This window comes from Corythoichthys intestinalis, chromosome 16 (assembly GCF_030265065.1).
Source record: "Corythoichthys intestinalis isolate RoL2023-P3 chromosome 16, ASM3026506v1, whole genome shotgun sequence".
Lineage (NCBI taxonomy): Eukaryota > Metazoa > Chordata > Actinopteri > Syngnathiformes > Syngnathidae > Corythoichthys > Corythoichthys intestinalis.
The window spans coordinates 21,499,378-21,522,779 of NC_080410.1; the positions used below are offsets into that span (position 1 = coordinate 21,499,378).

Below are 23,402 nucleotides of genomic sequence, written 5' to 3' on the forward strand. Positions count from 1 at the left end.
TTGTGACGCTGTTGCAAACGTGATACTAGGCTAGGTGGCTCCAATATTTCCTGACTGTAGCCGACAGCCTACAATGTACGCCCAATTGATGCTACGGTAGCTATCACGTATATACAACTAGATGTGAAATGACACACTCGGCGGTGTTGGTAAACAGCCGCCATCTTAAAGCAGTAGACTTCTCAGAAAGGCTCTGTTGTAGTAAACCTTCCTAGTGAACTTAAGTAACTTTTTATCTAAAATACTCCTAATTCGGCGAAATCTTGACTTGAATCTATCTTTAAATGATGAAACAGTTTTAAAACTTTCACATGTCGAAAGTAGACAGAAGGGAACTAATAAAAAAATGGGAGCAAATTTTTTTTTTTTTTTTAATTGTTCAAAAATTACAATTTTATTTGCAATAGCCGTTTACACACAATGTTTCTATAAGCCTTTGTTTGCTAATTTTGCTGTCAAATTTTTTTTTTTTTTTTTTTAATAAAACATGAAAGGTAACACCAGTTACTTTGCCAAATTTGTCGCCGCACACAATTTGCCCGCAACGATTGCTGATCACTTCTCAGAATTAGCAAAAGAAATGTTCCCTGACTACTACCTACAACTACCTTCAAGTCAAACTGTATTGCGAGCGGAAGTGCCATGAAGTGCAGCCATCAAAAGACAGGATAGAAATTGCTAAAAGTGCTACATACTGTACAATTTAGTGATGCCCGATAATACATTTTTCAACCGATATCGATAACCAATAATTTCCTGTCCCTTCCACCCAATAACCGATAATGTCACGCCGATAATTCTATTCAAATATGTACAGTATGTAAAATTTTAAAGTATACAAAGATCAAATGTTACTGTGCAAAAATGTAATTTAGTGCTATTTTTTTCCACACCAAATGTGAACAAGTAGTAAATTCCAACATCTAAACAATGGCAATGACATTGTGTAATGGTAAGCTTTTGGCAACAATTTCATAGAGATTAAACACCCAAGTTGCACAAAAATGCCTTTAAAAGTAAACCATTCCTAACATATATCACATTACTACACTGCAAAAACACCTCCTTAAAACTAACAGAATTGGACAAAACTGTTGATTGCGCATATTTGGAGGCTAAATCAAGTATATAATTATCGGATTGCATTATCGGTTGAATTTTGTTTTATCTATATTATCTGTGTGACGTCATAATTGCCATTATCGGCCGATAATTATCGGTGACCGATATTATCGTGCATCTCTAGTACAATTATAACAAAAGTCACTGTTAAATTTTAGTAATCATGATGTAGCTGAAGCTATTGATTGTTATGATAACGCCAGGTTATATGTGACAATATTACTAATAAATTCATATTATTTAAAAACTGGAGTTTTATTTTGTTTCATGTTGCACGCTGTATAACACGTAAGATTAGTCACCAATTTGTAAGGGCATACGTCACTGTTTGTAAGATTGCCAACGGCCTCGGGTTGACAGGTATGGGTACCACTGTACATATATTTAGATATAGTATTTACAGTATATAATCATTATTATATTTGCAGTGCTTACAAAAATATTAAAAGATACATGAGATTTTTTGTTCTTTAACTCATTCACACCCAGCCATTTTCACCGGAGCAACCCCCTTCACTCCCGGCCGTTTTACTGGATTTTGACTGATTTTGCAAGGCCCACAGAAAATTCTGTTCTATTGCTATATAAAAATAGAACCCACCAAAAGAAAGATTAGACTCTGTTCTTTCACTAGAAAAAAAAAAGGAAGTTCATATCTTTTTCCATTCTTTAGATATCAGCATTAGAAAATAGCTTAGTTTGAGCAATTTTCCCATTTCTGATGAAAAAACAGAGAAATTTAGCTTTTTGAAAAGCGCACATTTCAAACATAACTTTGACTTTAACACAGCTATTTTTAGCTTTTGTGACATCCCAAACATCTGAATAATGTTTTCCTTCTACAAAATAACAAACAACAAGAAAAATAGAGCTTTTGAAAGCAAAGTAACAAATTATTTACACATTTGAAATGAGAGATGACTCTGTTGTGGCTGCAACAGCCGGGATAAACGTTTCCCTCATCGCCGTCTGTCTCATCAAGATGGATTTTCTTGAGTCTTTCTTTTTGTGGTTGAGTTCGCCTGGGGAACATGTGTTCCTGGGGGGGAACTGGTTTGGCTGTGCGCGTTTCCGGCTGAGTCGCGGGACACTGGAGGGTGCAGGGGACGCGAGCGGCCGAGCACTGTGGCATGGGCTCTGCTCGGCAAGTAGCACGGACTCAACGGCGGTATGCTCGGTTGTCCAACGCCTGGCATCCCGGGCGTTCTCCCGGTTGTTCTGCTCGGTCATCCGGCGCCTGGCATCTTGGATGTCCATTCGGTCGTCTTCTGCCGGCGCCTGGGCCGCAAGGCCCGGCCGTTTATTCCGTTGAATCGGGTTGCAGGTCTTACCAAATGCGCTACCACCCTCCAGTGGCCAGTTTTATTGCTTTAAAATGGATTTTCAGCGTTGTGCTTTGGAGCTAAGTTGGATCAGAACGTAGAGATGTCTCTTGTGAGAAAAAAAAACGTAAAAGACGTATAACTACGTCTTTGGGACACTGAAACAATTTTTAAAAGAACGTATTTATACGTTTTGGGGAGCAAATGAGTTAATTATGTTTTGGGGGGGCATGTCTTATTTGTAGTATCGCTTTTAAATGCTGTTAAATCTGAATAAATACATTGAACACACTAAAAAAAAAATAATAATGAAAAAAAAATAAAATAAAATAAATAAATAAATACCTCCTTCGCGGATTTTTAATTTTCGAGGGGGCGGCGGTCCCCTTTAACAGCGGAAAATGAGATTACTGTTTTAGTCAAACGTGATGGGGGTTTTTTTTGTGTGTGTGCGTGTGTGATGTACTTTGTGCCACATAGAGGCAGTCTTGCACTAGGTTGTGTGCACTTGATTGCATTGCAACATCAGGCCAGTTCGGGTCGAGGGGGGTGGTGCTGAGGCCCCACACTGGCTGAGCAATTGTAAGCGAGCTGTTGTTATGGTTAGATGTCGAGGGAAAAGTTGGGCTCACTTGAGCATGAACATCCATCATGCTGCATTGGAGGCTCTCGGGATTTTGGAATTGAATACTCCGTCTGGAATGGTCGCTTATGAATGCACGTATTGCAACTGTGGATTAGTTTTACTTTTAAGGCGCTTTTGGGGGAGCTGAAGTTGCTCCGACAAAGTGGCAAGCGTGCGTGATTGGCAGGTATGATCTAAACCTACTCTTGAACAGGATCAACCTTGCAATTTGTCCGAGGGATTACAAGAGGACATGGCGAGTGAGAGAAAACCACGGCTCTGTGTGATGACAAAAGGGGAGCAAGGATATGGCTTTCACTTGCACGGTGAGAAAGGCAAAACTGGACAGTTTATCCGCAAAGTGGAGCCCGGCTCGGCTGCAGAGGCGGCGGGTTTACGCGCGGGGGACCGTGTGGTTGCGGTGAACGGTGTGAACGTGGAGAGAGAGACGCACGGCCAGGTATGCAATATGGTTTACAAACTGTCACAAATGCATTGTAAGTAGCCCATATTTCACCCATCAATACATCACTTACTCAAATTTCAAACCTTAGAGAAACATGACATAAGCTACTTTTTTTTTTTTTTTTTTTTAAAGACAATAATAAGTATATGTGGGCCATTATGTAGACTAATGTTGTAGTGTATTTCCTTAAATTGCAATTGTCTAATTCATTTGTGTGACACATGTATTTTAATGATGTATTATTAATATTAAGTCATATTTTTATTTATTTTTATTAAGGATCTATTTACAACATCATTAACATTCAGTTGCCCCCCCCCCCCCCAAAAAAAAAGTGTAAAATTGCTCTATGTGGTTTATCGGTGACCAAGATTTAGCCTGAATTACACAATCGGACAGTTCGCAATCGGATGCATTACTACAAATTGTATATTTTGACTCTTTGCACATTACATAAGAGACTTCTAAGGACATGAAAGTTGCCGTTTGCAAACCTGTTGATCAAGACTGTTGTATGGAAGTGTCTTGACAGTCATTCCGGAAAGGTACGTGTCACATGGTTATGATGACGGACAGAAAAAAAGGATGTGACAAAGTCACATAGGGTTACATGTTGGAAGATTGCAACATACTTGCATAATGAATTCCCTACTATCATGCCATTGAAGATTTCTGCTTTAAACTAAAAGTCCAAACAATGCAGTTCATGTACTATACTGGTTACACAGCGTAAAGGTGTCCATCTGTACCCATCATTGCAATTTGTCTCCCCTCAAAAGGTAGTACAGAGGATCAAGGCCGTGGACAATGAGACGAGGTTACTGGTTGTGGACCAGGAGACGCACGAATATTTGCGCAACCTACGCCTGACAGCCACAGAGGAGATGGCAGTCCCCGGGGAGGAGCCGCCTCCCCCGTTCTCACCCCCCGATCCTCCCAGTCCTGCCCCAACTTCACTCCCATCCTCCCCTGGCAAGACCAAGCATGAAGATGGGAGGAACGGTTCTGCGATGCTGCAGTCCATGCTGCAGAGGAGTAAGAGTTATCAGGTGCCCAAGAACACCAAGAGGTTACCATCTTTAGCTGCCAAGAAGGTAAACATGTACCTCTTTGCATAATCACTAGGTTCATTCTTACTATCATAATTATAGGGTTATAGTGGTACTTACATACTGTATATACAATAATATAGCACAGAATGTTAGTGGACTCCCATGTTCCTGTCGTTATGTATGGCAATTTCCACAAACTGTAGCCCTCAGAGCTACTAAAGCAAAACCTAACTCAATATCACAAGAATGAAATTCCCCTTGAATACATGAACACCCCCCCCATTTAAAAAAAAAAAAACGTGCTTCTGAACAGTTTTATCCCTCTGACACCCTTTAAACTCATTTAAACGTATTAAAACATGTTTTAATTAATGTTTGATTCAAGACTGTGCATGTTAAAGTGTTTCTGCGTTAGTTGTAGAAGCAGCAGGGTCTTAAAGGCATAGTTTTCCAATTTCCTTAATAGGTAAATCGCTTACAAGCCTTCTTCAATTAAGGATGTCCCGATTGCATATTTTTGCACCCGAGTCACCTGATTTTGAGGGTCCCGATCCGATTTTTTATTATTTTTTTTCATTTTAACAAAAGTTCCAAACAAGTTACAGTACTGTACTGTTTACAGTACTTCCCGCTTTTTCCGGGAGTGTTGTTGAGTATAAAATGTATATACAGTGGAACTGCTACATACGAATTTAATTAGTTCCAGGACCTGGTTTGTAAGTCAAAATGGTCGTATGTCGAGCGGGATTTTCCCATAAAACTACATTATAATTCCATTAATTATTTTCACAGCCCCAAAACCTACGCAAAATTCTTCATACATACTGCAGATACAATCACAAGTAGCAATTACACATAGCAAAACAAATAAATTATTAATACAAATCGTAATAATAGTATAATAATAATGTAACGAATCTGTTTGTAATGTGGCGGTTGTGTTTTGCATACTGTTCCTGAACGCACCGTGTGACTGACAACAGAGTCAGAAGTGCGGAAGAATGGGAAATTTTTATTTCCTCTTTTCATGCTCTGTTGTTATTTGCGTCGACTATGATAGTAGCCGTGCTTTGTTGCACAAGTTCTGAAATAAATGAATGAAAACCTGACGAAGATCACCTTGCCGATGTTACAACAATAGTAATCCTCGGAAGTTTAGATTTTTTTACATTAGGCTTAATCTTCAAGTTAGCAGGGGTAAAATTAGTCGGTGGAGTTGATTTCAACAAATTCCGTACAGTTTGTTAGCTATTTTTCAGTGCTCCGGAGTGACTAAGCTAGCGCGAGTCAATGCTCTCGTCCTAGCATGCCAATAAAAAAACTATATGAACAGATCTAACATAGTCAAATAAATTCAAATTGTATATTGTTGTTCAAAATACCCACGCGGCCAAAACAAGGTCACACCAAACTGCCTTAACTCATTTTTATCTGCCGGACTATTTTTTTGATGCTTAATGCGACCACAATAGAGAGGAGTGCTTCGGCCACTCGTGCTCATACTGCATTCGAGGAAGGTGGGAAATTGGACTTATCACACTCGGATGGTACCAGTTGCGAACTCAAAGCGTTCTGAGCATTTTTTATTTTGGCCATCAAATGACATGTTGACCTCCAGCAAACATAGCTTCTCGTAAGCGATTAAATACTGGAGGAAAAACGACAGCTAAGGTACATAGACCACACTCTAAACTGCCTTCCTTAGTTTTACTGTTGACGGTATGCTTTTCGACGGGCAGCGCATTTTGTCGAGTGACGTCTGATTGAAGCAACTCTTGAAGTCAGGGTGCTTTTTTTCTGACTTCGCGACTAGGGGCCCCCCACTTCGAGCGGTGTTGCAATGATACTTATCCTGGTCGGAGATTGGAAAACTCCTATTTACCACCTTCCTCGAATGCAGCATCAGTCTACGGAGTCTTGACTGAAGAACGGCAACATAGTGAAATGTGTTTAGAGGTTGCGGAAACAGACAGAAGAAATGGGCAAATGAGAGATTCCACAAATTCCCTATGAAGAAAAAGGAACAATACAAACTGTGGATACTTGCTGCTGGCTACGACATTAACACACCAGTGGAAAAAATATCACTCCGCTCTGCAGCCTGTTACCTACAGAGCTGCTGCATTATAAATGTTGCTGTTCATACTGTAGGTATTGACACACAATGGTAAGTTATAATAACTTCATCCTGAAAACATGTCCAAACCTATTGATTGCATGGGTCATCGGTGATTTTCATGCGTACACGTTATTTTTTTACTGGCATGCTAGGATGGGCTCATTGACTCGCGCTAGCTTAGCCACTTTGGAGCCTTGAAACTAATAAATAACTTACTTACTTCATGGAATTTGTTGAAATCAACTCCACCGAATAATTAAACTCCCACTAACTCGAAGATTAAGCCTAATGTCAAAAACAGTCTAACTCATAAAGACTGGCAAATGGAGGTTGGAGGAGGACCATCGAGATCGTAGACATATTCCGGCCATATTGTCGAGTCAGTTCACTAATGCGCACGTCACGTTCATATTTTTCTAGCATTTCCATCTTAATTTCAATGCTCAGCGTCACCTTTTTCCATTTTTTTCACCACCTGCACTAACCTTCTCGGGACACATATTGATTTTTCTCACAAGAAAATCCCTCGCGCTGCAGTCTTTCAGGAAAACGATTAAATTGTAACGCTGTTGTAAATCATTGTATTCCGAGCATGTCACGTTTTAAAAGACGAGTCAAATTTCATGTCAGCTGTCGAAAGGATCGTATGTCGAGGCATTCTTATGTCGACGTACCACTGTATTTTTGTTTCTTTTGGCAATGACATTGTATTTCTGGATTATTTTTCTACTTTTTAGCCCTTGAATTTTTTTTTTTTTTTTTATTTAAAAACCCGATCTTTTTTACCCGATTCCGATCCTCTGAAAAATCGCCCGTTGGCCCGATTTCCGATTGTGTGATCGGATCATTGACATCCCTAATCTCAATGCTTTTGCCGTAATTAAGACAATTTTAATTAACAAAAAAAATAGTTTACCATTTGGTCAGCTTTAACAACCCGATCTTTGTGCTCAAAACAGTATTGTTTTTGTCAATAATGCCGATAACAAACAATAACATAACAAAAATCGACAAACACTATTTTCATGATGATGATGAGACGACAACGACCTAAAAACCTGTTTTGTGAGACAAAAACATAACGAGCCCAATGCCAATTTTCGCCTGACGAGACGAAAATGCGCAAAAGTGTCCGTCACATGTTCACATTGTGTCATATACAGTATTATGTGTAGTTAGCCTGCATCATAGCAGTGTCTTGTTGTGTCACTCGTGACGTGTTGCGCCACCCACCCCAACTCACCAGTGTCGTCTCCAGTCACGCCAGTTTGCACACAAGAGAAGATACAGTGGGGCAAATAACTATTTAGTCAACCACTAATTGTGCAAGTTCTCCCACTTGAAAATATTAGAAAGGCCTGTAATTGTCAACATGGGTAAACCTCAACCATGAGAGACAGAATGTGGAAAAAAAAAAAAAGAAAATTACATTGTTTGATTTTTAAAGAATTTATTTGCAAATCATTGTGAAAAATAAGTATTTGGTCAATATCAAAGTTCATCTCAATACTTTGTTATGTACCCTTTGTTGCCAATAACGGAGGCCAAACGTTTTCTGTAACTCTTGACAAGCTTTTCACACACTGTTGCTGGTATTTTGGCCCATTCCTCCATGCAGATCTCCTCTATAGCAGTGATGTTTTGGGGCTGTCATTGGGCAGCACAGACTTTCAACTCCCTCCACAGATTTTCTATGGAGTTGAGATCTGGAGACTGGCTAGGCCACTCCAGGACCTTGAAATGCTTCTTACGGTTTACTAAATACTTTTTAGCCTCACTGTATAATGTTGCTTTAGCCTTTAAAGGTCTGTGCTGAGTGATCATCACACACTAAATGTAACTCGTAGAGTTACATTACCGCCTTCATAGCATTTGCGTTCACATTAGACTAATGCTAACGCTAACAGCGAGCATCCTCTTCAAACTCTCGGACAACGGGAACTCGTAACAGTGTGTCAGATACCCTTGTCAATTACAGTTACTGTTGTCACTCACAGTACAAACATACATGCAGTTTTTTTATTCTCGTCTGGTGTTTGCCACATTTGAAAACTGGTTAGGATATTAAAAATCATCATGTGTACCTTGTTTTAGTTCATCCATATCCAGCTCATGCGGCACTTTACGACCACAGAGTTTCTCACGTATTGCATGCAAATCTTCACAGGAGACTTTTTTCAAGGTCTTACAGATGTTTTGTTAGAAGAAGTCAGCAATCCAGAATGTTCAGACGCTGTGACCTTGGAAAACTGAGGATTTGGCATTGATTCTGCAAAACAGGAAATCCACAGAAATGCACACAAATATTGTTAAAAAGCCCATTTGACGCTCATCTTCGGTTATTTATACAGATCTTCATAGTTGCTTGTTCTGAGGTGAAGACAGCAACAAGCATTTCAAACTCTCTCTAAATTTATTGTTAAAATGTGTGTTGACATAAAAAATGTGAAACGCTTCCTTCAGCTGGAGTCCAAAGATGCTCTTGCACATGTGTTCCTACTTAGATGTGCCCTGTCCATATGTGACTGGCTCTGTTTCAACAAGAGTGTCAACGCGTATCAGTTATAGCCAAAATGTTTCTATGTGGTTGCCTTTTGTGACCTGTGGTGAGGAACTCCAGTGAGTCACCTCGGAGGAATTCTTAATGAATTATTCTTTTGTTTTACTATCGGCCTCGAACTTCTAAATAAAGAACAGATGAAAAGTTTAACCACATCTTTGTTCCAGTCATTGTATCAGTTTAGCAGCTTAATATATCTTTTTTTACAGCATTTTTACTCTTCGCTGTTTATGCTGACACAGCAAATTTGATCTGTTAAGTACAGCCACTTGCCCATATGGTTTATCACTACATGATCACTAAAAGTTCTAAAAGCAGAAGTTCCTTTTTTTTGTATTTTAATCTACTACTACTACTACTACTACTACTACTACTACTACTACTTCTTCTACTACTACTAAATTCTTGTCTAGATTTGCGGTAAAAAAAACTTCGGAATGTGCGGTCTGATTTAGCAAACTGGCAATAATTGGGGACAATCTTGTCATTATTCGGCACGCTTAGCCTATAAATGACTCCATGACTTCTTGATTGTCCTCATTGTGGAAAACTGAATGATACACAGTTATAAATACAGGTGAGAATTAAGGCCTGTTAAAGGGTGTGCCCTAGTGAGTGACATCAGAATGGGTAAATCTGCGACTGGCAGCTCCTTTACTATTGTAGTTTTAAATACTTTGAAACTCGGGACTCTCCCTTTTGCAACAGTATTCCGGTGCCTTTTTTTTCCACCATGACGTATTTGAAGTAACTGAAATAAAAATTTCCCTTGCAACGAAAAGCATAATAATCGAGATAGCAACAGCTTATACAAAACTCTTCATGCTCGTAAATCAAAGCACTAGTACACTCGGATTATAAACCGTATACTAGGCCTGCACAATATATCGTTAGAACATCGCCATCGCAATATGAATGTGCACAATAGTCCCATCGCAGGACAATAGTTTTTTGTTTGTTCGTTTGTTTGTTGAAAGTTTACGTAACTTTTGTTTTGCTTAATAAAAGCAGCAAGTGTGCAGAGACATGTCCTCCTAGATACCTATATTTGTATATATATATATATATATATATATATATATATATATATATATATATATATATATATACACAGCTGTGGTCACAAGTTTACATACACTTGTGAAGAACATAATGTCATGGCTCTATTGAGTTTCCAGTTATTTCTACAACTCTGATTTTTCTCTGATAGAGTAATTGGAACAGATACTTCTTTGTCACAAAAAACATTCATGAAGTTTGGTTCTTTTATGACTTTATTATGGGTGAACAGAAAAAAGTGATCAAATCTGCTGGGTCAAAAATATACATACAGCAGCGCTAATATTTGGTAACATGTCCCTTGGCCATTTTCACTTCAATTAGGCGCTTTTGGTAGCCATCCACAAGCTTCTGGCAAGCTTCTGTTTGAATCTTTGACCACTCCTATTGACAGAATTGGTGCATTTCAGTAAAATTTGATGGCTTTCTGACATGGACTTGTTTCTTCAGCATTGTCCATAAGTTCTCAATGGCGTTTAAGTCAGGACTTTGGGAAGGCCATTCGAAAACCTTAATTCTAGCCTGATTTAGCCATTCCATTACCACTTTAGATGTGTGTTTGGGGTTATTGTACTGTTGGAACACCCAACTGCGCCCAAAATCCAATCTTCGGGCTGATGACGTTAGGTTATCTTGAAGAATTTGAAGGTAATCCCCCTTCTTCATTATCCCATTTACTCTCTGTAAAGCACCAGTTTCATTGGTAGCAAAACAGCCCCACAGCATAATACTACCACCACCGTGCTTGACGGTAGGCATGGTGTACTTGGGGTTAAAGGCCTCACCTTTTCTCCTCCAAACATATTGCTGGGCATTGTGGCCAAACAGCTTGATTTTTCTTTCGTCTGACCACAGAACTTTCCTCCAGAATGTCTTATCTTTGTCCATGTGATCAGCAGCAAACTTCAGTCGAGCCTTAAGGTGCCACTTTTGGAGCAAGGGCTTCCTTCTTGCACGGCAGCCTCTCAGTCCATGGAGATGCAAAACACGCTTGACTGTGGACACTGACACCTGTGTTCCAGCAGTTTCTAATTCTTGGCAGATCTGCTTTTTGGTGATTCTCGGTTGAATCTTCATCCTCCTGACCAATTTTCTCTCAGCAGCAGGTGATAGCTTGCGTTTTCTTCCTGATCGTGGCAGTGACAAAACAGTGCCATGCACTTCATACTTACAAACAATTGTTTGCACTGCTGCTCTTGGGACCTGCAGCTGCTTTGAAATGGCTCCAAGTGACTTTCCTGACTTGTTCAAGTCAATGATTGTTCAAGTCAATAATCACTCACAAGAAATTGCTAATTCGTGTTGCTGTATGTATATTTTTGACCCAGCAGATTTGATCACTTTTTCTGTTAACCCATAATAAAGTCATAAAAGAACCAAACTTCATGAATGCTTTTTGTGACAAAAAAGTATCTGTTCCAATCACTCTGTCAGAGAAAAATCAGAGTTGTAGAAATAACTGGAAACTCAAGAGAGCCATGACATTATGTTCTTCACAAGTGTATGTAAACTTTTGACCACAACTGTATGTATATATATATATATATATATATATATATATATATATATATATATATATATATATATATATATATATATATATATATATATATATATATATATATATATATATATATATATATATTTATATATATATCTATGTATTAGGGCTGTCAAAATGTCACGTTAACGGGCGGTAATTATTTTTTTTAATTAATCACGTTAAAATATTTGACACAATTCACGCACATGCCCCGCTCAAACAGATTAAAATGACAGTACAGTGTAATGTCCGCTTTTTACTTGTTTTTTGGTGTTTGGCGCCCTCTGCTGGCGCTTGGGTCCAACTGATTTTATGGGTTAGTAACATGAGTGAGCATGGGGTAATTATTGACATCAACAATGGCGAGCTACTAGTTTATTTTTTGATTGAAAATTTTACAAATTTAATAAAACGAAAACATTAAGAGGGCTTTTAATATAAAATTTCTATAACTTGTACTAACATTTATCTTTTAAGAACTACAAGTCTTTCTATCCATGGATCGCTTTAAGAGAATGTTAATAATGTTAATGCCATCTTGTTGATTTATTGTTATAATAAACAAATACAGTACTTATGTACCGTATGTTGAATGTATATATCCATCTTGTGTCTTATCTTTCCATTCCAACAATAAATTACAGAAAAATATGGCATATTTTATAGATGGTTTGAATTGCGATTAATTCCGATTAATTAATTTTTAAGCTGTAATTAACTCGATTAAAAATGTTTATATATATATATATATATATATATACAGTATATATTGATTGATATATATATATATATATATATATATATATATATATATATATATATACAGTATATATTGATATATATATATAAAGTGACTCCAGTAGTGCCTCGCGTGCATATGGTGTCGGTGAAGACGTTATACATACTTGTATGTATGTACACACACACACACACACACACACATATATACATATATATATATATTATATATATACATATTAGAGGTGTGCATCGGCACTGCCCTCACGATTCGATTCGATTACGATTCGGAGGGCCACGATTCGATTCGATTCGATTCAGAGGGCCACGATTTGATTCGGTTCGATTCGGCAATGCATCACGATGCATTAAAGCCTGGGATGCATTAAAATGCTAAAGCAAAGCATATTTTTCGTGAATCATGAGGCAACACAAGCGGTCAGACATTAAACAACTTTTTATAGGCTCTTGTGTCATTCCTGGTTGTAGTCAAATGAAAATAGTAATATATATAAAAATAAAAAAATAAAACATCACAGCATTTAATTAGTGCTTTGAATGAGACCAGGGCTTTCTTATTTTTTTTTTTTTTTACACACAGTAGCAGCCTTTCATTTTTTACACACCGCATAAGTTTGGTCAAGATTCCCACCAACCTCATAGAAGCCAAAATGTCTCCATATGCCTGCTTTCAATGTCTTTGGTGCGTCAATAATCTTTCGCGCTCCCTCTTTCTCCGCTTCAGCCATTGCTGTTATGTCTTATCTCTCTGCTTTCTCGATTGCCACTGAGCAATTGCGCATGTCTGTGATGTTACTCCCGTGAGGAAGCAGATTTGGGTTCCTCGTCCCCCCTGCATTGCTTGTACAGTAGCTCCCTCTACAGGTAAACATGAGAATAATAATACAAATGGGGAACCAAATCCATTGCATCACCAGAAGATTTTTGAACGGACTTATATATTTTAATATGTGCTGAATCGATTCGGCTTGTTGCCCGCATCGAATCGCATCGTCCATGGCCCGCATCGGGATGCATCGCCGCATCGATTATTGCTGACACCAGTAATATATATATATATATATATATATATATATATATATATATATATATATATATATATATACAGTGCCTTGCAAAAGTATTCGGCCCCCTTGAACCTTGCAACCTTTCGCCACATTTCAGGCTTCAAACATAAAGATATAAAATTTTAATTTTTTGTCAAAAATCAACAACAAGTGGGGCACAATCGTGAAGTGGAACAAAATTTATTGGATAATTTAAACTTTTTTAACAAATAAAAAACTGAAAAGTGGGGCGTGCAATATTATTCGGCCCCCTTGCGTTAATACTTTGTAGCGCCACCTTTTGCTCCAATTACAGCTGCAAGTTGCTTGGGGTATGTTTCTATCAGTTTTGCACATCGAGAGACTGACATTCTTGCCCATTTTTCCTTGCAAAACAGCTCGAGCTCAGTGAGGTTGGATGGAGAGTGTTTGTGAACAGCAGTCTTCAGCTCTTTCCACACATTCTCGATTGGATTCAGGTCTGGACTTTGGCTTGGCCATTCTAACACCTGGATACGTTTATTTTTGAACCATTCCATTGTAGATTTGGCTTTATGTTTTGGATCATTGTCCTGTTGGAAGATAAATCTCCGTCCCAGTCTCAGGTCTTGTGCAGATAACAACAGGTTTTCTTCCAGAATGTTCCTGTATTTGGCTGCATCCATCTTCCTGTCAATTTTAGCCATCTTCCCTGTCCCTGCTGAAGAAAAGCAGGCCCAAACCATGATGCTGTCACCACCATGTTTGACAGTGGGGATGGTGTGTTCAGGGTGATGAGCTGTGTTGCTTTTACGCCAAACATATCGTTTTGCATTGTGGCCAAAAAGTTCAATTTTGGTTTCATCTGACCAGAGCACCTTCTTCCACATGTTTGCTGTGTCTCCCAGGTGGCTTTTGGCAAACTTTAAACGAGACTTTTTATGGATATCTTTGAGAAATGGCTTTCTTCTTGCCACTCTTCCATAAAGGCCAGATTTGTGCAGTGTACGACTGATTGTTGTCCTATGGACAGACTCTCCCACCTCAGCTGTAGATCTCTGCAGTTCATCCAGAGTGATCATGGGCCTCTTGGCTGCATCTCTAATCAGTTTTCTCCTTGTTTGAGAAGAAAGTTTGGAAGGACGGCTGGGTCTTGGTAGATTTGCAGTGGTCTGATGCTCCTTCCATTTCAATATGATGGCTTGCACAGTGCTCCTTGAGATGTTTAAAGCTTGGGAAATCTTTTTGTATCCAAATCCGGCTTTAAAGTTCTCCACAACAGTATCTCGGACCTGCCTGGTGTGTTCCTTGGTTTTCATAATGCTCTCTGCACTTTAAACAGAACCCTGAGACTATCACAGAGCAGGTGCATTTATACGGAGACTTGATTACACACAGGTGGATTCTATTTATCATCATCGGTCATTTAGGACAACATTGGATCATTCAGAGATCCTCACTGAACTTCTGGAGTGAGTTTGCTGCACTGAAAGTAAAGGGGTCGAATAATATTGCACGCCCCACTTTTCAGTTTTTTATTTGTTAAAAAAGTTTAAATTATCCAATAAATGTTGTTCCACTTCACGATTGTGTCGCACTTGTTGTTGATTCTTGACAAAAAAATTAAATTTAATATCTTTATGTTTGAAGCCTGAAATGTGGCGAAAAGCTGCAAGATTCAAGGGGGCCGAATACTTTTGCAAGGCACTGTATATATATATGTGTGTATATATATATATATATATATATATATATATATATATATATATATATATATATATATATATATATATATATATATATATATATATATATATATATATATATATATATATATATATATATATATACATGTATATGTATATGTACGGCTTTTGGTCTTATTTCTATTTCTGAAAGGTTGCAACCCTACTTTTGAAACAGCTCTCAAATTACTGCTCCATTTTTATTTCTGAAAGGTTGCAACCCTACTTTTAAAACAGGTTCAAATTACTGCAGCTTTTTTTCAGTAAAAGACAATAAAAATAAAGTAGACGAACTGAACTGACCAGAGATTGTTGCTCTGGTCCAGCCACCTTCCTCTGGATAGCAGTCCTGCTGTTGCAGCCTCAAACTCTTTGTGTTCATTCACATGTTTCGTCTTTAAATGTTTTATCCGGTTCGAGATATTGAAATTGGCCGATTTAACGCCACCTTGCATGCAGCCATTGTATGCGACGGAGATTATAAGATAAAATATTACCAGACCGCCGACATTTTCCTCTCGTACTTTGTTTTTCCTCCAAATGAAAAAGCTGCCCAGGCATTGGTTAAGAGCAGTTATGGTCCCGCTCTCATTGGTCTGGAGCAGCCTAATAGCGATAGCTACTTGGCATGCAAAGTGATCACGTGTCATCACGTAACAGAGAGTGTGGTGAGCGTCAGGAGAAAAAAAAGCTGCGGTCAAGTGTTGTAATACTGGACCAGTAAATGGTATCAGCACCCTCTTTGTTGGTATTCGCCGATACCGATACCACCGTTTCGGGACGGATCGGCCCTACCCCCCTGTCGATACTGGTATCAGTATCGGTGCATCTTTATAGCAAATCGCTCACACATAATTCCACAAACTGAAGCTTTAAACTTGATATTAAATGCATACATGAACATATATTAGCTGAAACTAGGCCTGTCGCGAAAACAAATTTTAGTGTGCGATAATTTATCTATATAAATTATTGCGATATGCGATATTATTGCGCCCCCCCCCCCAATTTTCTTTAAACCAGTTTACAATAACACAGTGAGAATACAGTATATATTAATAGATCAAGTACACCCACTTAAACACGATAAATATTTACTCTTAAATTCAAAAATTCTTTTTAAGAAATCACAACTAAAAACAATAGACAATGCCTCTTAAGAAAAAGACAACAATATTAATACCGCTGAGAAACACAGAACAAATAAAATGTGTTTTTCAAGAAAAAAAAGATCAAATTGCATTCAATAGCTTATGCAATTAGGCAAATGAAAACTTTTCCCCTCATAGCTTCTACTATGGCGTTCCATAGGGATGCAACGATACAGTTAAGTCACAGTTCGATACGATTTTCGATATGGGGGACACGATTTTCGATCCGATTTAATACATTTAATGCTCTGGGGGAAAAAAATAACAATTGTATTTTTTGTTTTGTTTCGTTTTTTTTTTTTTTTTTTTTTTTTTTTTTTTTTTTTGCTAACGAGCAAAAATTAAATTGCCATCATATAAACATGCATTTTAATGCATAATACTTATGTGCTTACTTTTTACTGATCTGAAGACATTTTGTATAAAAGTGCTGAGAGCAATCTTCACTGTTTGTAAAGTGAGGTGGGGCACACTGTTGATTGCTACAGCTCTCTTAGCAGCTAGGTTTACTACATGAGCAAGACATCCTATTTGTGGTCCGAATCCATCTGTGTCACGTACTGAATTAATAATATTTGCAGCATTATCTATAGTCACTGGTATGGATTGATTTGGCCTTCTTAACTTCCATTCAGTCATGGTGGTTTATAATTCATCGATGTAGTATATGGACTACGTTTCCCATAATCACTCTAGGCTCACGTAGCCAATGGCACGGAACGTAGCACATCTAGTTTGCTTTTTCATGATATCTAGTGTGTGCGCCCATAAAAAAGTTAGCAAACGCCACAGTCACGTCTGCTCATTACTGCACAACACCAGCATATGACAATCGACTTTCATAAACAGGACGAGTTTGAAGCACAGCGCTCTTAATTTGCCACTCAATGTTCATCATGTCAGTTGTCAAAGCGAGGCTGTTCGTAGCAGCCAAGTCAGTAACAAAGTTTTGGCGGACTTCATTGTAAATATCCGGTATTGTGCCGAAAAATAGCCGCCCCGCGTGAAAGGCCACCCCTGACGTGAGCGCTCACACGTCAACAACACCAGCATACCAGAGATGGTCCGCAGTCAATCCGGAGCACTGACGCGGCCGGTAAACGTTGAACAATAGGATATAATGGGAACGATTGGCTCCGGGGCTATTTTTTTCCGGACCTGGAACGAAGATGCATTTTGCGTAGTTGGTAACAAGGAATCTGAACTTTTAACAGCACGTCTGCCGCACGCGCGCACACACGTGCACGCGAGGCGAAAAATCGCAGCGGAAAAATTACCGCCTTCATTTTTATTTATCGTGCGATAAATGGAATTATTGCATATTGCGACAGGCTTAGCTGAAACAACTTACAGCCTAATTTGGACCAAACCAGAGCGCAGCTATCCACGTCAGACGAGTCTGCTCGTCAGTCATACAGTCCAGCCAGACCCAACACTACCACCAGAGAGCGGTGCATTTATCATAAAACCAATTAAAATACTTTTTGACTTTTTGGATAGTTATTTTGTATGGGTACTTAACTGGTTAATTCCAATTTACTCAGAAATCGCCAGTGTAGGAATGGAACTAGTTCGTTACCTGGGGACTACCTGTACAAAGGGGTCATGGTGAGTCAACCAAAGTCATGCCAAACAGAGCTATTCAAGTCATCGGCTGAAAATTCTTCTAGTGTTAATATTGCAAAACCCCAAAGAGTCGCAATGTCATTTTTTCCCCAATATCATGCAGCCCTACGGTTTACAGTATGTTTTGTGCATGCTTGTTTGCTCCATCAGTTGCCATTTGATTGACACTATCCGCCGACAACCACCACTACTTTGGTTCTGTCTTATATTGTTGCATTCCACACCTTTAGGCTCTTTCTGATTTGTGATGTTTACAGACAGACACAGACAGTCACTTGTTCTGTTAGAACTTCCTTTGCACGTGTCAACATACTGCAAATTGTACGTCTACACCCTCCTTTACCTGGGTGTTTCAAACGTGTCAGTTTACCTGAGCACATACCTGAGGTGCCAGAGCGCTTGTCTGTACCCCCCCACAGAAAATGCTCACATAAGCACAGAAGGTGTGTCAAAGGTTGTGTGTCAGGTGTCAGTTTCTCAGTACATTTTTTTAATGAATGAATGTCAGATAACATGTAATCCCTCTTCCACCAGATATGCATGCTCAGCATTTAATCAGCTAGACATGTTCCTGGCACTTACATTGAAGGTGTTATATTGTGAGGCTTCTGGCGTTATCTTGTGAACATGTTGTGGTCTTTTTTAGTATTTTTTTCCAGTTTTGTTCCACTTCTGATCTGACACTGTTTGGAACGAAACAGGATAGTTGTTGCAAAAAGATGTATTGTTCCAAATCTCAGTTAAACACACTGGAAATAATGTCCAAATTTGTTAAAAGCCGCAATTTAAGTGGAAAATTACGATAGTGAATGAATGTTGAATTAGGCTTCTTTTTTAGTCGAGAATAAGAAGTTATTTTCATATTTTCTCTGTCATGGGTCGCCACTCTTAAGGCATTCACAAAATTAGTTTGGCATCTTTTTAAGTGTTATCAGGGCTTGGGACCTGCAGTGGTTAGGAACTGGTCCATTAACTCAAAAGGAAACCACCTTTTTGCCATTTCCACCTTCTTGAAAGGTAGCAGCATCCACAACTTAAGTATCAGTGGCAAACTAAGCTATTTTTTGGATTCTGGCATGGTCATATGCTTTCCGAGAAATCTGTAGCTTTATCATCACTAAATAACTGCTTCGTTCTACATCCAAATCAGTTCATTTGTTACTCTAGCGTTGGAATAGAATTATGATAAACTAATTTTTGACAATGAAAAGAAGCAAACATTCTTCTTGACTTCTACTACGACAGCAAGAGAAAGAAGATACAGCTGCAGTACTAGTAGTCAACACCGCTTATCACTTACCGTTTTTTGGACTATACCTGTAAGTGGACTCAGGGCTGGCCTAGCCTATACGTAGACTATGCAGCTGCTTAGGGCCACTGACCACTCGGGGGCTCCCAATCTGGCAATTGTTTAATTTATATTCTATTTTGTTTACTACAGTTTGCTTTATTTGACCTATGTGAGTTTTGATACTTGATTACAAGCTTAAAAAAATAAAAGTTCTTCCTTAACTTCTTTCTTTCCTCTTTTAGAAAAACGTTTGGCGCTATCTACTGTAAGTACTGACAATCATTTGGGGTGAGAAGTTTGAAGTATGCAGTGCAACAAAATCTGATTAATATACAAAATATGGACGTATGGGTTGGATTGCATGTATGGGTTTCACAGTACACTGTGACGAAATGGTGGGCCAAAAATATGGGCCAGTTTGCATTATTTTGCTTAGGGCCCCCAAATGGCCTGGGCCGGCCCTGAGTGGACTATAAGCAGTTATTTTTCATACTTTGGCCGGGGGTGTGACTTATTCAATATCATTTCACATGTTAATTTTACACTAAACCGTAATAAGGAGCTTGTTAGCATGTTTTTTATGCTATAGTTGTCTGAATACTTCGTAATAGGTATGTTACATTAACATACCGCGCACGTTCTTAGTCCGTTGTTTATGCATCATGTAACGTTAGCATACCATACACTGATATAGCCTGTTGTTCTCTATTCTATTTTTAAGTTGCCTTTCAAGATGACATATCTGTTGTTGGTGTTGGATTTTATCAAATAAATTTTCCCCCAAAATGCAACCTAAATGTTACATGTTTTTTTCCCTCTTCATTGCACATTTTTGGCTGGTGCGACTTAGACAGGTAGTTCCCAGGTTACGACGTACCCGACTTACAGTACGTGATTTCGACTTCACAACGCCGGAACCTCGTCCACCATTTTAGCCGGGGTCGACTGACACGGAGATGCCACGGACATTAACCGGGTCATGTTCTAGTATAATGTCCGGGACTTAACCAGGACACGGCATGTATGAAACCAGACGGTTAAATCTCGGATCACAGCGCGAAGGCTGTTAACGTAAATATTATGGCGGGCCGATCGTCATTTCCTCTTTCTTCACAGTGAGACAAAAAGTAGCAAACATCGCAATTATCAACGTGGCAAACTGCAAAGATAGCAAAATTAAACTGGAACATAACGAAATAAATTGCCACTGGATCTTAGAGCCGAGCAAGCGACAGTATCATCCATCTTTGGAAATGTGTGGTTTATTTTGTTGCCGATTTCAACCAAAAATGATATAATGTCCGGGTTATAAAATCTCGTCCCCCTCCCTCCCTGCACGATGAGCGCCGAGTCGCCAACATGGGTAATTCCTGGTACATGTCCCTATGTCTGAAAATCATCACACGGGTAAATCCCACGTCACATTACATGGGAATTTAGCGGGATATTAGTCTGGAAGGGGCTTTAGTGGCTTTTTTCTTTCTTTTTTGTTTTTTTTAAGTTGTGTGACAGAAACATCTAGGGTTGTGCATCGTTTGAATTTAAACGGTTCCGATTCTACGTTTGGATTCCTGTTCCAAACGGTTCTCTATTTGGATTTTTCTAATAGGCAGAGTCAAAAAATTGCATCGTTTATATTAAGTTCTTAACTTCTTAATGATTTTTTTTTAAACTTTCATTTAACTATGAATTTCTCACAGGGCTATTTATAACTTGTATATAAATATCGGTCTTTGAACTTGAATATGATGTTTTTTTTTCCACAGGAGTGCAGTTTCACAAAGATGTTTATTTTTCAAAAGCTCTCGGAGAAAACATTTACACATATTCTTTTGCCTATGTTTTAGAGTGTCTTATGATGCAGGCATTTTTACATGTTATTGAGCTCCCACGCTAACTTTGTAAAACCCAGTCCAGATTAAAAGCGGGTACAGTATAAAGTTTTTGTTGAGGAAAATTATCATATCTGCCTTCTCAGGCAGGAAGTGTGAGCGTTCTGGACAGATACTGTCTCCTGCAGTGGAGAACACACGTTCACTGGGTGTAAATGAAGCTTGAACGCATAAATATGAAAAAGCGAGAAAAAGTCGCAAATATTACATAGGGGTAAGGTAGCTGTGAGCTGCTCCACACTTTAAATACTTGTACTTTAGCTGGGAGCTACGATGAAGCATTAGTATAAATCCATATCTTCTGTTGATTATAGTTTGATGTAGATGAGCCAAATAATAAGGATTTCCTTATTTGTAAAACCGATTCTAAAACAAAAGATGCTCTTAACACTGTTGAGTTTAACGGAGGCGGCAACGCGCTACGTAAGTACGTAGCTGCTTATAAAGCTACATTTGCTCAATGTAATAATACGACTTATTCTTGTACTATTCCATCCAGCCATCCATCCATCCATCCATCCATTAATCATCTACTGCTTAATCCAGGCTCGGGTCGCGGGGGCAGCAGAAGACAGACGTAATTTATTGTTTCACTTGCTTAGTTCTGACTGGTTAGAGGAGCAGCATGTCAAATATGCGGCACTTAGCTATGCACTACTCGGCACTTGTATTCCATGAAGCCAAAGATGTGTACCGTATTTTTCGGACTATTAGTCGAGTTTTTTTCATACTTTGGCTGGGAGTGCGACTTATACTCAGGAGCGACTTATGTGTGAAATTATTAACACATTATGAATAGGGCTGTCAAAATTATCGCGTTAACGGGCGCTAATTAATTTTTTAAATTAATCACGTTAAAATATTTGACGCAATTAACGCAGATTACCCGCTCAGACAGACTTAAATGACGGTACAGTGAAACACCACTTGTTAATTGTGTTTTATGGAGTTTTGCCGCCCTCTGCTGGCGCTTGGGTGCGACTGATTTTAAAGGCTTCAGCCATTCATGAGCATTGTGTAATTATTGACATCAACAATGGCGGGCTACTAGTTTATTTTTTGATTGAAAATTTTACAAATTTCATTACAACGAAAACATTAAGAGGGGTTTTAATATAAAATTTCTATAAATTTTACTAAAATTTTTCTTTTAAGAACTACAAGTCTTTCTATCCATGGAACGCTTTAACAGAATGTTAATAATGTTAATGCCATCTTATTGATTTATTGTTATAATAAACAAATACAGTCCTTATGTACCGTATGTTGAATGTATATATCCATCTTGTCTTGTCTTTCCATTCCAAAAATAATTTACAGAAAAATATGGCATATTTTAGAGATGGTTTGAATTGTGATTAATTGCGATTAATTACGATTAATTAATTTTTAAGCTGTAATTAACTCGATTAAAACTTTTAATCGTTTGACAGCCCTAATTATGATATCATTTCACGTTATTTTGGTGTTTTGGAGTGACACTGATGGTTTGTTAAACTTGTTAGCATGTTCTTTATGCTATAGTTATCTAAATAACTCTTAATACATTGTATTATTGACTTTTTTATATTGAAATGCATGCTTTTAGTTTGTGGCGCTTTCACGCCCTCGTGGGGGCGCACTCGCACTTGTTTACGTGAAGAAGAGCGCTCACACGCCACAAGACCGACAGTTACGCAGCTCTGAGTGAGTGGGCGAGTTAGCAAGAGAGAAACACGGCTGCGAACCTACGTTCATTGTTTATGCTTGTAAAATATCTCTACAGAGGCAACGCCTGTGTGTATCATCTTTTCTGATGTTGTTGTTTGTTTTCCACCCGCGATCGGACACTTAGAGTCAGTTGTGTGGTTGTTTGAACGATGTGCTAATGCTAGCGAATGCATGCTAACTGTTTGTGTCATTGCTGTAATAGCACCTAATTATCATTTATTTACGTTGATGCGAACCTGTTTGCAGTGGCGGAGCTAGACTTTTATTCTTGGGGTGGCCAGGGGGTGGCCGAGGCTATTTCAGGGGGTCCACAGACTATAACAATACATTTGTTT

The 23,402-nt window shown here is 38.6% G+C and overlaps 1 protein-coding gene and 1 long non-coding RNA gene across 2 annotated transcripts in view; one reads left to right on the forward strand and one right to left on the reverse strand.

The window, feature by feature from the left end:
* The window catches only part of LOC130931884 (uncharacterized), a 37,862-nt gene extending 24,277 nt beyond the window's left edge, over positions 1–13,585 (reverse strand). The window contains exons 1-2 of the long non-coding RNA XR_009067321.1: positions 13,263–13,585; positions 8,791–8,975 (exon numbers count right to left, since the gene is read on the reverse strand). This is a non-coding gene — a long non-coding RNA (uncharacterized LOC130931884). The remainder of the gene's footprint in view (positions 1–8,790; positions 8,976–13,262) is intronic.
* The window catches only part of LOC130931882 (Na(+)/H(+) exchange regulatory cofactor NHE-RF2), a 94,659-nt gene continuing 74,258 nt past the window's right edge, over positions 3,002–23,402 (forward strand). Inside the window, exons 1-2 of the mRNA XM_057861067.1 lie at positions 3,002–3,529; positions 4,315–4,629. Of these exons, the coding sequence (XP_057717050.1) occupies positions 3,323–3,529; positions 4,315–4,629 (522 nt within the window). The 5' untranslated portion in view covers positions 3,002–3,322. The remainder of the gene's footprint in view (positions 3,530–4,314; positions 4,630–23,402) is intronic.